Source organism: Vulpes lagopus, chromosome 9 (assembly GCF_018345385.1).
Source record: "Vulpes lagopus strain Blue_001 chromosome 9, ASM1834538v1, whole genome shotgun sequence".
Taxonomy (NCBI): domain Eukaryota; kingdom Metazoa; phylum Chordata; class Mammalia; order Carnivora; family Canidae; genus Vulpes; species Vulpes lagopus.
In genome coordinates, this window is record NC_054832.1 from 37,232,656 (window position 1) to 37,249,632 (window position 16,977).

At 33.3% G+C, this 16,977-nt stretch overlaps 1 protein-coding gene across 15 annotated transcripts in view; it reads right to left on the reverse strand.

Moving 5' to 3' along the window:
* The window catches only part of VPS13B (vacuolar protein sorting 13 homolog B), a 739,627-nt gene that overhangs the window by 630,589 nt on the left and 92,061 nt on the right, over positions 1-16,977 (reverse strand). For all 15 annotated transcript variants that reach the window (XR_005989852.1, XR_005989854.1, XR_005989853.1 and 12 more), the window contains one exon: positions 9,099-9,223. Coding sequence is in view for 12 of the 15 variants with exons in the window: in XM_041768645.1 (XP_041624579.1) it covers positions 9,099-9,223 (125 nt within the window). In the remaining 3 variants the exon portion in view is untranslated. The remainder of the gene's footprint in view (positions 1-9,098; positions 9,224-16,977) is intronic.

A 16,977-nucleotide genomic window follows, 5' to 3' on the forward strand; every position in this document is an offset into this window, starting at 1 on the left:
ATGCCTGACCTGAGACTACAGCTCAAATTAAACTTTTACACTTTAGTAGATAGAACTAGTAAGACCTAACCACTTGCTTTCAGAAATTTGACAGAAACTGAGCAGTTTATTGCAGGAGTTTATTGCAATACAAAGGCAGGGGATGGGGGGAAAGAGGCTATTTCAACAAGTTATCCAAATCAAAAGAGAAACCTGGTATGAGAACAGTTTGCACTATGTACTTCCCAAATCAAATTTATCAGATGATATAATGGAAAAATTTACCAGGATAAGGCATTTTCATTGTGATCATACTTACCCATCTCTCTGCAGACTAATAAGATAAAAATAAACAATGTGTATTTTGTTTCTTTTAAGGCAGTAAAATTTGGACTTAACATCCTACCCTTAGGATCTCAAAAGATAATAGATTCTTAAGTGTCCAATGTAAAACTTTAAAACAACAAAATAGAGCATTTTTATCTTTTTTTTTTAAAGATTTATTTACTTATTTATTTATGATAGACATAGAGAGAGAGAAAGAGAGGCAGAGCCACAGGCAGAGGGAGAAGCAGGCTCCATGCCAGGAGCCCGATGCGGTACTCGATCCCGTGACTCCAGGATCACGCCCTGGGCCAAAGGCAGGCGCCAAACCGCTGAGCCACCCAGGGATCCCCGCAAAATAGAGCATTTTTAAAAGAAATTCATTTTTTAGATGTGAAACAGATATAAGAATTGAGCCAAAGACAAATGAAGATTGTTGTATTTCTCATTCTCAACTCCCCTGAGCATCTTTAAAAGATCTATATATCCTTAAGAACTGTAGAACCATTGTGTAGAGACACAATTTCAGCAGTCAATCACATATTTTGATGAGTTTCTATCTTACTTTGATGAATGAATCAAACTCTGATTCATCTGCATTTAAAGCAGAAACCTCGGCAGCCCGGGTAGCTCAGCAGTTTAGGGCCGCCTTCAGCCCAGGGCGTGATCCTGGAGATCCAGGATCGGGTCCCAGTCGGGCTCCCTGCATGGAGCCTGCTTATCCCTCTGCCTGTGTCTCTGCCTCTCTCACTCTGTGTGTCTCATGAATAAATAAATAAAATCTCTTTAAAAAAAAATAATAAAGCAGAAACCTGCACCAGCAACATATGTCCCTTTCAAGAGGATCTGACAAAGATAAAAACCAAACAATGCTGGATTCATATAAATCTCAGTCTACTCTGAAATGTCTAATTATGTGACCATACACAGAACAGTATTTTGTCAGCTTGGATTTGTTAAAATACATTCTCTTTCACCAGACTGTTAAAATTAATGTTAACATCTATCATTAGGGAAATAATCTCATAATCAGAACATTAAGTGCTTTAACTGAATTAATTTACCACTTAGTAATACCTCAAAGAGCTGTATTTCAGCATTCTCTTAAATTTCAAACCAAGTAACAGTGAACACTATGCTGTGATAGTATCTTTTTAATGAATAATGCTCACAAAAATTTTGGATTCCCTTAAATAACTTAAAAAAAAAAACCTCTTGTTTTTCAATAATTAACAGGCACTACTGTTAATAAAAAAGGTGATGAAGCCAGTATGCATGTGAATTTGAAAAAATACACACATACGTACATACATATACACACAGAATATATATACACACACACATACTCATAAATGTCAGCCCAGATGTATGAGAACAATGAGGTATTTACAAAAAAATTTTAAAATAGGTATGAAGATCTCAATTTTCCTACTGGTTCTAAGGCCTACATCCTCCTAAAGCCTACCTAGAATAAATAAAATAACCAAGTGAAAACTCATTTAATTTAATCTTTAATCTTTATTTACTTTAATTTTCATTGTATTTAGTATTATTAAATTTTTCTGTAACGTATAGACTGTCAAGCACTGTATCTAAGTTTTTAAGAACTTAAGTTAAGTATCTTTCAAACATGTTTTTTTAAGAGAAGATAATCAAGAAAAGATCTCCCTTTACTGTCAAAAGTTATAAAATCTTCCTGTAGAAAACAATTTAAGTTAGCTATCCCTATAAATGTTAAGAGCAAAAGCTACTTGAATATAAATTTGAAAATACTCCAAGAATTCTAACAAATTTATCACTTTTCTCTTCCTCCCCAAAGTAAGTACAACTATTCCAAATATGCACTTAATCACTTTTTACTTGCTCAAGCTGTACCAATTTTTAGGAAAAACTGTCAAATGTAAATAATACATTTTAAAATAAAAAGCAAAAGATATGTAAACTAAGCTTCTGTTTTGGGAGTTAGATTAAAACAGAATTTCCACATTAAAAAACAATGTTTTCCCGCAGAACTGGAGGGGAAGACTGGCAAACCATACATATAATAAAATTTTAGTATGCAGATTTCATAAGGAACACTTACAACTCAACAACAAAAACAATCCAATTTAAATATGAGCAAGGAACTTGAATATATATTTCCCTAAAGAAGATATACAAATTATCAATAAGCAATTGATATAAGATGCTTAACATCACTTGTCAGAAAAATGCAAATCAAAACTTCCATGAAATAACATTTCATATTCTTTAGGTATTCTTTAGGATGACTATTATCAAAAAAACCTAAAATAACAAGCATTGATAAAGATGCAGAGAAATTGGAATCCTTGTGCATTGTTGGTGGGAATGTAAAATGGTACAGCCACTGTGAAAAACAGAATGACAGTTTCTCATAAAATTAAACACAGAATTACTATATGATCGAGCAATTCAGCCTCTAGGTATATACCCAAAAGAAATGAAAACAGGTACTCAAATATTTGTACACCCGTGTTCAAAGCACTATTTTCAATAGCTAAAAAAGGTGGAAACAATCCAAATGTCCACTGATGGTTGAACGAATAAACAAAGCACATACATACAATGGAATTTTTCAACCTTCAAATGGAATGAATTTAGAAGGAAATAAAGGGAGAGGAGGAGAGAAGGAGGGATGTAAGGAAGGACCAAGTGAGGGAAGAAAAAATTCTGACACATGCTACGGCATGGATGAATCTTAAAAACTTTATATTTAAAAAAAAAGAAAACTTTATATTAAGTGAAATAAGCCAGTCACAAAAGGATAAATATTGAATGGTTTACCTTACATGAGGAACCCAGAATAGTCACATTTATACAGACAATTATCAGAGGCTGAAAGTAAGGAGTAATGGGTAGTTACTGTTTTAATGGGTACAGAATATAAAATCTATGGAGATGAACAATGGTCATAGTAGCACAAAAATTTGAATATACTTAATGCCACTGAATTATATGCTCAAAAATGGTTAAAATGATGTTTTACATCTTTTACCATGAAAAATTTAAACAATAATTTTTAAGCAATATGGTACAGCTGAAAGAGCCTTGAATCAAAAAAATGAAGAAAAAAAAAGAAAATGATGATCAAATTGAGGCATTGATATTAACAGTGTACTCTTAGGTTAAGTAATCTGAACTCTCCTAGACTCAGCTTTTTCATCTTTGAAATGAGAAAATAATATATGATGAAAGCGTTTCTTTTCAGTTCAAAACATTCCATGAAAGCACATTGCAAATGCACAAACCAAAGCTGACAATCACCCTGCTGCCACTCAAGTGGAGAATTAGCCTCCCAGTCAAGTCTTACCAGTTTTAAGACATTCTGTTAATGAAAATGTTGATCACAAAAGCAGACACATGAAAATAATCATAGTTCTGGAAAAAAGGAAAATAAAAAGCTCTATCTACAGGGTCATTAAAAATACCCAACTCTATGTTCTCAAACTGAGATATTATAAAAGATGGGGCAGTTGAAGACACATCATTTTGAGAGTCCTGTGGGGTAGGTTATTTATTCTCTATGTTTGCTGATAAATATTATTGGCATTTTGTTTTTAGGCTTGAAGAGCCTAGTTTCCATTAAAGTTAAAAGTGTTTACTCTAGTGTTATCCTGAGCTAGCTCAAGAGAATGGCTTCTTCAGTTTCCATTTCAGGGAGGCAAAAGAAGCAGTATCTGCTCACTTCTTCTTTAGACACCATGTCAATTATCATGAGCCCACTATCACCAAATCCTCTTTCCTTATTAACACTAAACTCAAACACGGATTCCACAAACATCTTCCTCAACCAAATGAACTGCTCAATAACTTCATTAATCGAAACCAACTCGTCTGCTACCGTACTAAATAAGGAATGGGTACTTAGAGGGATCCCTCAATCTTATAAATAAATGTGTTTTCCCACATTCCTATGACTATAAAAATGACTCATGACATATATTAGCAATAATTAAGGAAGAGAAAAAACATGAAAGCAGACTTTCTTTTCAATAAAAGAAAGAACTCTAGAGCTGCCCAACAAGGAATCTGGCTACCTGACAAAGTAGTGAAGTCCCTCTGAATAAAATATTCAACCCATGAATAGACAACTATAAATCAAAGCTATGTCATAGACTTAGAAAGTGAGAGAATGCCTACGATTCCACCCAACCCTGTTATCTACAATTCTATGAGATCATCACAGTATCCATATTCTGTTGAATGTATACTAGGAGAGTTCAAATTTATTAGCTGTACTATCTCAACTACCCTCTAAATACATGGAAATCCACTTTTACTACAAGGCAAAAAGCACACTGAGCCTTTGAAGATGATTAACAGAAGATAATGTACATCTTCAGTCCTTCAGGTAAGAAAGGGATTGAAGACTTTGGAATCAGATAACCTATGAAAATCCTTGCCCATTCACTGTGTGACTTTGGATAATTTAAATAACCTCCCTGAGTTTTATAGTTTTATAAGAGAATATCATCTTAGCTCATAGGATTATTATGAAAAGTTTGTTAAGCTTATGTACCTAATACCGCATTAAAGAGTATTTTCCTTCAAATCCTATGCATTCTTTAATAACCTGCTTACAAGTTACCATTTTCATGTTCTTCATGACTTTCTGAGCCAAAGTAATTTTTCTCTGAACTTCCAAAGTATGCTGCATTTCTCTCCATATAAATGAGATTACATTTTTGAACCTTCAGTTATGGAAGAAACTGAATTTGAGACTATAATTGCAGTTTTACAAGCCTGATGAGGAAGAAACTGGGTTAACAAACATTTGATTAACTGGTTTAACTTTTTTTTAAGTGTTCATATTAAAAAGCTCAGACATCCTTAATCATATACAAGTCTAGGCCCAAAAGTAGCCTTCCAAATTCCTCTCCCACAGTATCCATTCACAGATCCAAGAGAGCAACCTTGACTTTGTTGAGACAATATTACCCCCTAGAAGCTTTCACACCCCAACCAACCTGCTCATGTCTGGATATCAACCCAATTCAAGCAGTAAAACCCACTTGTACTGTCACTTCTCAGAAGCCAACCATGATGTTCAAGGGAAATTTTCTACTTTCTATAAACTATTAGGACATTTTATTTAAGCCTCAATTTTGCCATTTAAACACAACTGTTTTCTTATATGCCTATGTCCTCTCCCACTAGATTAAGTTTTCATGCTCAGGGATATCTCTTACCCTCACTGCATTCTACTGTATTCTTTCCCCAATATCCATATGTAGCACATTGCCTGTCAAAACACAGGAAATCAAAAATATTTATGAATAGATATCTACTCTCCCCTAATAGAATTGAAGCTTCTTAAGGAAAAGCGGCAAAGAAATAAAAAATAAATTAACACATACTTTAGGTACTTATTTTTCAATTAAAATTGCAGATCAAGGATGTACAAATGGTCAATGTTTATGCAATACAGTACATAAACTTGTATGATTTGAGGTATAGTGACAAAAGCAAACAATCTAAAAACTACATTCTACCTTATGAATGAATGTCACAAACATTATTTTGAGTGACAGAAGTCAGCCAAAAAGGAGAATATGTTGGATGACTCTATTTAAGTCCAAGGACAGACAAAACTAATCATTATTAATAGAAATGAGGATAATAGTTAACCTTGCAGGAGGGTAAGTAAGAGAGGCTTCTGAGATGCTAATATAATTCTGTTTCTTAATCTTTCTGCAGGTTGCCAAAGGGCCAATACATTTATGAAATACCATAATACAGACATTTTTCTATAAAACAGTAATATTTCAATTAAAAAGTTTAGAAATAGAGTGGGCATATTTATTATAGTTTCTCTATCCTGAAAAAAAAAATGTTAACTCCAAAAATGTATCTAAAAGCCTAAAAGCACTACCACTGGAAATTTTAAAAATATCTACAGAAGACAAAGGTTTATTTCTACTAGTGATAACAAAGTTATACTTTATTGCCTTTTAACCAACACTTCATTGCCCATTTTTAAACATCCCCTTACTAAAAAGAGAGGAAAATTAAAATTTGAATTACTCAAGATCTATGTCATTAAATATTATTGTCATTGTGTCTTTCCCACTGTAACCTACATATTTCAGTCCTGTTCCAAGAGACTAAAAGAATTAAGTTAATCTGATGTAAAGCAATGAAGAAAAAATTTATTGAAATGTTTATATTTTTTGTTTGGAAAGTATGTAATACTGATTGAAAAATAAAATATGACCAAAATATTTTGAAAAAAATAAATCCCAAGAAACTGGAGTTTAGCGTTAGCTTGCTCACTGAAGCTAAAATAGATTAACATGAACATTCAAATGTGAGAAAAATAAATTTTTTTCAATGTTACTTAAGCCACATATTTTTTTAAATTAGCAAACCTGTTAAAATGTTAGTTTGAAATTTCATATATATAATTAGTATCAATTTAGACATTTTTAAACAAGTATTAAATACTTTATTATTTTACATAAAATATAGATTTCCATTGCTAACTCAAATATACCAACTAAAAGGTTTTTCAATGTGGTATATGCTTCAAAAGCTATGATCTATAGTAAATATGTTCTTCTCATTATTGAAAAAATACAGATATAGATATAAATAGCATCATACATGTGCTTTAAGAAACTGGAATGTGATTTTTAAAAATCCAAATGAAACAGCTTGTATGATTTGAGGAAGGGATATACCATACTGGGAACAGAGCTGACATTTAGTGACACAACTAGGGTGCCTTACTAAAATAATCTTCGCTCACTACATGAATTAAATAAAATTCTCAGTTCTCATATGATTTTGTTTGAATAAGCCCTTTATGATGAATTTTATCTGGTATCTTATTCATTTCATTTAACTAAGATACATCTCAATTTAGTAAGTCTTATATGTATTACTTTCAATTTAGAGTTGCTAAGAACAAACTATAGTTTACAGTCTATTAAGGAAAATAATGTAAAGAAACTATTAAAAAGCAATATACTCACATAAAGCATAGAAAAATATCACTCAAATAATACAGAAGTGGTCTTAAATACAAAAAAGCAAGTCACATCCAAATACAAGCTTTGTGTGATCTCATGTTTTTAGTATTTAAAGGGAATATTTACTTTCATATGTTAGCAGACTTTTTTTTTTTAAGATTTTATTCATTTATTCATGAGACAGAGAGAGAGGCAGAGACACAGGCAGAGGGAGAATCAGGCTCCATGCAGGGAGCCTGATGTGGAACTCGATCCCGAGGCCTCCAGGATCATGCCCTGGGGTGAAGGCGGCACTGAGTCACTCAGGCTGCCCATGCAGTTAAATCGCACTTGGCAATATGTAGAGTAAGCCCTATACATCATTAAACTAAGCCTTGACTATTTAAATATTCAATTTTTTTCATATAAAAGCTATAATTCATTTTGAAAATTTTGGCTTCTTATTTTTTAAAAAAGCTAAGTATTTTCTATAGTAAATTGCACTGTTTTTCTAAAAATCTCAATGTTATGAATGATAAATAAATCAGCACATAACTGAGATAACAGTGCTCACACACATTCATTAAAGTTGATACTGATATACCACTGGGACATATCCCATGGTATTTCTTAACAGATCAGAATATAAAACTTGGCTCAAATGCAACATGCTGTGTATATACAAATAAAAAGTTAAAAAGTGAATTTCTTAAAACATAATAAATGACATGTGTGGAATATGGATGACTAAGGACAAAATCAAACTTACCAAGAGAAATTAACAATGATTTTTTAATAATGGTTTCATTTTATACAAGAACTGATTTCAAGACTTACTTAACTACAACTTTTATATTTTTTTAATTTTCTGGATCAAAAGACAAAGTTTTTGAAGATGTGAGCATTTAATTTACAAATTTCATTTTAAGAGTTATATACTGTTATAGAAATATATTTTTAACAAATGAAGTACTTTAAAGAATATTTTCTAGAACTTCTGTTGCTTTTCATAAATAACTAACAGAAAATACATCCTGTAAAAATAAGCTTATTAAATCAGGTTGGGAAAGCAAACACATATTCTAAATAGTAAAAATGACCTAATTTTAAAATGTAGAAATATCTCACTAGAATATAATTTCATGTGTTTAAACTTTATTTCACATCTTCAGTTTTGTCTTTAACATTAAAAAATGCTTTCAACTACAAAGAAAAAAACAATGAAAAGTTATGACTGGTAAACTATTGGCTTTCTTTCTATAAGCCTCTTTCAATCTAAGGAAATAGGATCTCTAAATAATGTAACCCAAAGCCAAATGAAAATAAGGAGGCTAAAATCAGTTTCTTCCAAAATGCAGCAACTACAGATATTATCAAATACTCTAAATCTATGTCATGGGTATGCTTTTCTTAGTGGCTAGGAATACACATGAAATTGTTATTTGGGTGATAAATACTTAGGCCTTGATATTAATTTGCAACTTTTTAAAATCTTTGCATCCTGTCTCTCAAAAAGGAAAAAAATAAGATATTTGCCTTTGCAGTTCCTAGTATAGTATGAAGCAGCACCAATTTACTGTAGTTCCAACATGGATTAATAGTTAATACCCAACAACACTTAACACTACCACAAAAGATACTAGGACCTAGTATACATCAAGCATTAAAGAAAGGTTAGTGTCTCAGTAAAAGTCAGTACATCTTCAGATATTCTTCTAAGGTTCTGTATAAAAGTGACACACGTGCATAAGACAGACACAATTGAGATTTTTCCTTCATGATAAATGAAAATTACCATAAACCACATTTTAACATAATCCTTACCAGCATGTGGGTAGTTTCAGAAGTTTACCATAAAGAGCAGTGCTGAAAGAGGGAATAATCGGTACAGGTAAGCAGTAAAATCCCCTACAATCCAAAGATGTTAATCCTGCCTGGAAACCAAATATCTGAAACAAAAAGAAAAGATCCAAATGTTCACAAAGTTTTAATAAGCACAGGATGAAATACGTCAGTTTCAATTTGCTCTACAACAGCTGCACACTAAATATGTTCCAATGTCTTTTTCCACTTCCCAAACATTGTTTTCTTTTATTCAACTTAACATTAAGCCCAAATTAAAAGATTTAAATATATAGTAATTCTTTCACATCCCTGAAAAATCATTGCTTCTTACTAACTTTAAGTTTCACATTATGTGTTTTATTGTCTGCTAATATGCACACACTTGCTATTAATATAAACCGCCTGAATTGTGCACATTGTAAAAATTAACTTTAATAAATTACCATTAATATAATGTTATGGCTAAAAGAGCATTAATTACAACAAAAACAATCATAAAAATGTGTTTTGCCTTCAACTTACACTATGCACACACAAAAAGAATATCCAAACGTGTCCTAAAATATTACATCTTTCCCTTTCTTCTGGGAAAATTGTAGGGCTGAGGTTTTTCATCCCCAGAAACGTGGTACATGACATAAATTACTCTTCATATGTTTGTACTTAAAACGAGCAGATCACACTAAAGAAATTTTATAAGCATTCCCTGAAATTCCAGAAGAGTATATTTGCTTTAATAGGAAGAATCAATATAACATCAAACTTTATATAAAACACTAAACTTATTATTTCTGCTCCAATAATTTCCAATAAGGCAAAAGATAAACATCTCAAACAGGAAACAGTAAAACACAGGGATGCAAAATAGAGTTACTGTTTTCCAACAACATACAGAAGTAGATTAAGCCTAATACTTACTTTTATTATTTTTTATTCCTTTGGTTCATAAAGCACTGACTTCCTATCTCTACGATTTATATTAACTGATAAGTTCTACAGTGAAAGATGTTTAAGATTTTTCAGTTCATTTGGGGAATATGAATAATAGTGAAAGGGAATATAAAGGAAGGGAAAAGAAATGTTGGGAAATATCAGGAAGGGAGACAGAACATAAAGACTCCTAACTCGGGGAAACGAACTAGGGGTGGTGGAAGGGGAGGAGGGCGGGTGTTGGAGGGGAATGGGTGACGGGCACTGAGGTGGACACTTGACGGGATGAGCACTGGGTGTTTTTCTGTATGTTGGTAAATTAAACACCAATAAAAGTTAATTAAAAAAAAAAAAAAAAAAAAAGATTTTTCAGTAACTAATTTCCAAAACAAATACTTTCATTTAATGAACTTATAAACTAATGACTCATTTCTTTAAAAAGTATTAAACCGTTCCAAATGGTATCAAAAACGTATTATGTCCCTATCAAACTGACAATGTCAAAGAATTTGCTCTAAAGTCAGTTCCAAGTGAACAAAATAATTATTTTGGAAATGAGATATTAGTTAGAATTACATATTTTTAAAGAAAACTGCATTTCAAAGGGCCTACCTACCGAATTACTATCAAAGAAAATGAAAAATGAAAATGATACACCTACTATCCAATAAGTACTGTTTCAACCTGGTGGTAAGAAATTATAGAATTGAGATGGAAAAAAATGATTCTAGTACTTAAATGATCAATCTTAAAAATTAAGTTATTCACATACATTCTCTTTGAAGACTTTTTCTGAGCAACACTGTATACCAAGGATTTCCAGACACTGTGCAATTTCAGAATTTCCTATTTCCTCTAAAAGGTCCATTGAAAGGATTCCAACACTTACAATTAATATCACTTAATATAAAACATTTTTAAAACAATGCCCAACCTCCAAATATTTCTAGAGTATGAATAAGGATAATATTTTATCCTATTAGATTATCTGTGTTCAACTAAAAATTCTCTCAAGCCACTTTCTAATACTCTATGAAGTGCCCCAACAGTATAATCACAGACACTATTATTCAGTGCACTCAGATGGAAACTGGGTGTAGAGGAGATCCCTGCTGGATGTTTGCAGAACTGCAAAGAACTCTGGGGAAACTTTATTCTATGTTTTTTAAACTTACTAAATTTACACGCTGTCCAGAGATGCTTCTATGGGAACACTCAGACAAATATAAATTATAATGATAGTGTGTCTATCTACCACATCAAAAATAATTATTTCAAAATAACCAATTCCAACTCTCCTTTAAATTACAGTAATGAGATACATAGATTTAAAATACTTATATAACCTACTAATTTATCAACAGCCCTTGACCAAGATTACAAATACTTTATCTAGAAAAAGGAAAACCAATACAGTATGAGTTGAGGTTGCTTTCACCAAGGATATTACATATATTCAGAAACAGAATCTATATATAAAATATATAAAAAACTGGCATAACTCTACACCCAAAAAATTAAAAACCCAATTTAAAAATGGGAAGACGACATGAATACATATTTTTCCAAAAATAAAACATACAGATGACCGACACATGAAAAGATGCTCAACATCGCTCCTCATCAGGGAAATACAAATCAAAACTACAATGAGGTATCACCTCACACCTATCAGAATGGCTAAAATCAAGAACACAAGAAACAACAGGTGCTGGCAAGGATGCAGAAAAAGTGGAGCCCTTGTGCACTGTTGGTGCAAATGGAACCTGGTGTAGCCACTGTGGAAAACAGTATAGAGGTTCCTCAAAAAGTTAAAAATACAACTACCCTAAAATCCAGCAATTGCACTACTAGATATTTACCCCAAAAGTACAAAAATGCTAATTCAAAGGGATATATGCACCCTGATGTTTATACAGCAGCATTTCCTACAATGCCAAATTATGGAACATCCAATCCACTGATGAATGGATAAAGATGTGGTTGTGTATACACACACACACACACATACACACACACACACACACACACACACAGTAATATTACCCAGCCATTAAAAATGAACTCTTGCCATCTGCAACAACATGGATCGACCTAGAGGGTATTTGCTAAGCAAAACAAGTTGGTCAGAGAAAGACAAATACCATATGATTTCATTCCTATGTGGAAGAAATAAATGAGTAAAGGGAAAAAGAGAGGCAAACCAAGAAAAAGACTCTGAACTATAAAGAACACACTGATGGTTATCAGAGGAGAGATGGATGGGGGAATAGGTGATGATTAAGAAGTGTACCCGCTGTGATGAGTACTGGGTACTGAATCACTATAGTGTACACCTGAAACTATTATTACACTGTATGGGAGCTAACTGAAAAAAAAAAGTTTTTTTAATTTAAAAAAATTAAAATATACTACAGCTTCTGTGCAAAAGTATATGCTGTGTCTGAAAAAATAAACATAAAATTACATTATTCAACATTCCATTTCAAGCTATATATAGAAAATAAATCAGTGAAGTTAATAGGTATTCACACACCACGTTTATACCATACATATTAGCTGAAATGTGGAAACAACTCAAGTGTTCATCAGTGAAAGAATGGATTAATAAAATGTTGGGATGCGTGGGTGGCTCAGTTGTTGAGCAACTCCTTCAGCTCAGGACATAATCCTGGTGTCCCGGGATGGAGCTCGGCATTGGGCTCCCTGCAGGGAGCTTGCTTCTCCTTCTGTCTGTGTCTCTGCCTCTCTCTGTGTGTCTCTCATGAATAAATAAAACTTTTTAAAATGTGGTATATACATATGATATAGTATTATTCAGACTCAAACTATAAGCCAGCTTTAAAATATGCTATGACATGGATAAATCTCAGAAACAGTATCTTAATGAGATACAACAGCTCAATGGACATATACTATGTGATTCCACAAATCTGAGGTACTTAAAGTAGTCAAATTCACGGAGACAGAGTGAAGAATGTATCCAGGAACAGAGGAAAGAGGATTTGGAATTATTGTTTAACAATTTCAGTTTGGGTTGATGAGAAGATTCTGGAGTTGGATATTAATGACAGTCCCACAATTATGAGTGTAGTTACTCTCCCTAAAGTGTACACCGAAAAATTATTTTTCGGGACTGAAAAATGCCAAGTTTATTTTATAAAAATAAAGTAAAAACAATTTTTGAAAAAGTAATCTATAGACAGTAATACATCAGAATATGCAAAAACTAAAGAAAGAATAATTATAATGAGAATTCTGCAGAATAATGAAGATTTTGGGAAAGAAAAGACTTCAGGACAAAAAGAATCAGATCTAGGGTATTAAAAATTAGAAGCTTCAGAGCTAAAACTGCTTAGAGAAAATAAATCATTTCATTTCATACGGGAAAAATGAAGTCCAAAAAGGATAAAGGACTTCTTCAAATTTCATATTGCTAAAATAGCAATATGATGCTTCATTTCACTTAGCTCATCTATTAGCTCACAATTTCACTCTGCCTTGCTTCCTCCCACCATTTTCTTCTTCCCCTCTCCAAAAAAGCATGTTTGATTCTCCACTTATTCTTAAAGAAAAAGCAAATTTTCTCACCACCATCTCACTTCTAACCATCAGCAAAACTCCATTTCTCACCTTTAATCAGCAAGTATCTTGAAAGAAGCCTGGAGAATGCTACATTTTTTTTTTCACTGCCTACTCATTCTTTAACTTTCTAAATCTAGTTTCTTTTTTTTTTTTTTTTTAATTTTTTATTTATTTATGATAGTCACAGAGAGAGAGAGAGAGAGGCAGAGACACAGGCGGAGGGAGAAGCAGGCTCCATGCACCGGGAGCCTGATGTGGGATTCGATCCCGGGTCTCCAGGATCGCGCCCTGGGCCAAAGGCACGCGCCAAACCGCTGCGCCACCCAGGGATCCCATAAATCTAGTTTCGATTCATGTATCCACAGAAACAAAAAGAAACTAGAGAGTGAAACTGATAATATGTACCTTTCTTATGGAGAGAAATCAAATATTTTCTCTGGACTTTTTCCACAAACAATTGAGAAAATAATTTTTTATTGTTGCCCAGAATTTTAAAAATATGAATATTGTCATTCTGTCACCTACACTTTTAAAGAAATAAAATCCTTCAGAATACCTCAGGAATGCTTACAATTCAACAATAGAAAGACACATAATTCAAAAATGGGCAAAAGATCTGAATAGATATTTCTCCAAAGATACATACAAATGGCAAATAAGCACATGAAAAAAAGATTCAATATCATTAGTCATTATGGAAATATGTATCAAAATCAGAACAAGATATCCCTTTACAACCACTGAGATGACTAAAATCAAAAAGACAGACAATAACAAATATTAGTGAAGATGTGAAGAAATAAAAAATTCAATGGTGGTAGAACAGGAAACAAATTTAATAATCCCTTTGGGGGAAAAGTTTGGTAAATCCTAAAAATGTTAAATATAGAGTTAGGGGGATCCCTGGGTGGCTCAGTGGTTTAGCGCCTGCCTTCGGCCCAGGGCGCGATCCTGGAGACCCAGGATCGAATCCCACATCGGGCTCCCGGTGCATGGAGCCTGCTTCTCCCTCTGCCTGTGTCTCTGCCTCTCTCTCTCTCTCTGTCTCTGTGTGTGACTATCATAAATAAATAAATAAATTTTTTTAAATTAAAAAAAAAAAATCTTAAAAATAAATAAATATAGAGAGTTACCATTTGACCAGACAACTCCACACCTAGGTATACACCCAAAGGAAATGAAAACCTGTGATCACACAAAAATCTATACGTGAAAGTTCATAGCTACATTATTAACAGCCAAAAATGCCCATTTTTAAAAAAAGATTTATGTATTTAAGAGAGCGAGAGCAAGCACACATGCATGCTAGCAGGGGGGAGAGGAAGAGGGAGAGACAGAAACCCAAGCAGACTCCCTGCTGAGCACAGAGACCAGGGTGGGGCTTGATCCTACGACCCTGAGACTATCATCTGATCCCAAACCAAGAGTCAGAAGCTCAACCGAGCCATCCAGGTGCCCCAAAAATGCCCATTTTGAAACACAAATGCCCATCAACAGATAAATGGATAAACAAAATACAGTTTATTCATATAATAGATTATTCAGCCATAAAAAGGAATAAAATCCTGATACGTGCTACAATTTGAATGAACCTTAAAAACATTAGGCAAAGTGAAAGAAGCCAGTCACAAAAGATCTTATGTTATATGATTTCATTTGTATGAAGTGCTCAGAATAAGGAAATACATAGAAACAGAAAATAGGTTGGTAGTTACAAGGGGTAGGAGGTGGGGAGTCAATGGGGAATGAATGCTAATAGGCAGACGATTTCTTTTAGGGATTCATGAAAATGTTCTGAAATTTGATAGTGGTGACATGTGCATTAATTCTGAAAACCCTAAAAATCCCAATTTCTATTCTTTTAAAAAGGTGAATTTATGTCACATAAATCGTATCAATAGTCATTATTTTAAAAATTTAAAAACCTTAAAGCATACCTAATGTCTACTTTAAAACCATGACACTCCTGGGCAGCCCGGGTGGCTCAGTGGTTTAGCACCACCTTCAGCCCAGAGCGTGATGCTGGAGGCCCGGGAATGAGCCCAGGATCGAATCCCACATCGGGCTCCCGGTGCATGGAGCCTGCTTCTCCCTCTGCCTGTGTCTCTGCCTCTCTCTCTCTGCATCTCCTTGTGTCTCTCATGAATAAATAAATAAAATCTTAAAAAAAAAAAAAACATGACACTCCTACTAGTCCTACAGGCACCCCACACCACCCTTAAACCACTTACACCTATTTTCAAGAATTTGGGATATATAGTACGCATTCTTATACCTTCACAGACCCTTTCAAATGTGTGAACAATCTTCAGCATTATTTTTATTTTTTTATTTACATAAATATCACATATACATATATATATACACATCATATACATACACACACACACACACACACACACACACACACACACCATTGTGCATCTTGGTATTCCTACCAAAAATTACATTTTAGAAAGTTATCCATGTGAGCATTTAGAGATCTCCAGTTGTGTATACCTCCATATGCAAAAATTTCTCTGGGGCAGGGGTCAGCAAACCACAAGTCAAATTTCACCCAATGCCTGATTTGTATTGTCTACAGTTAAGAATAACTTTTACATATAAACATTACATATAAACATTTATAATCCATTTGGTGATAGGGAATACTAAGTAGGAACTCCAATGAAGTAAAATGTTATCCCAAGAAAAATAATTCCATTCTTCTCATTAGTCAAACTGTATTACAAAAAAAGAGCAGTCTATTACATTTTTAATTTCATCAACTTAAAAATCTGTGGAAATGTATTCTCTTATTCCTATGACTGTATCACTCTTTCATCAAGGGAGTAGATTTCCTCCATCCTCTTAAAAATGGGCTTTGCTTGGACTTCTACTAAGAAAACATGTTCTGGGTAGCCTGGGTGGCTAAGCAGTTTAGCGGCGCTTTTGATCCAAGACATGATCCTGGGGACCTGGAATCGGGTCCCGCGTCAGGCTCCTTGCGTGGAGCCTGCTTCTCCCTTTGCCTGTGTCTCTGCCTCTCGCTCTCTCTCTCTCTCTCTCTCTCTGTCTCTCATGAGCAAATAAATAAAATCTTTAAAAAAAAAAAAAAAAGGAAAACATGTTCTACTTTACATGGTTTGAAAACAAATTTTACCATCTTAAACTAGAGGTGATCTAAATCTGTTATATTTACATTGGTTTCCTTTTAGTCTACAAATATGCAAGTATTTATTAACTTTAAAACATGGAACGATGAAGTGTGAACCAATAAAATCAGGAGCCCTCTTTTGGAGTCCTCTACATGAAATTTAGTGCATTTTTAATTCTTATTCTTGAATATAAGTTTGTGTAGTTT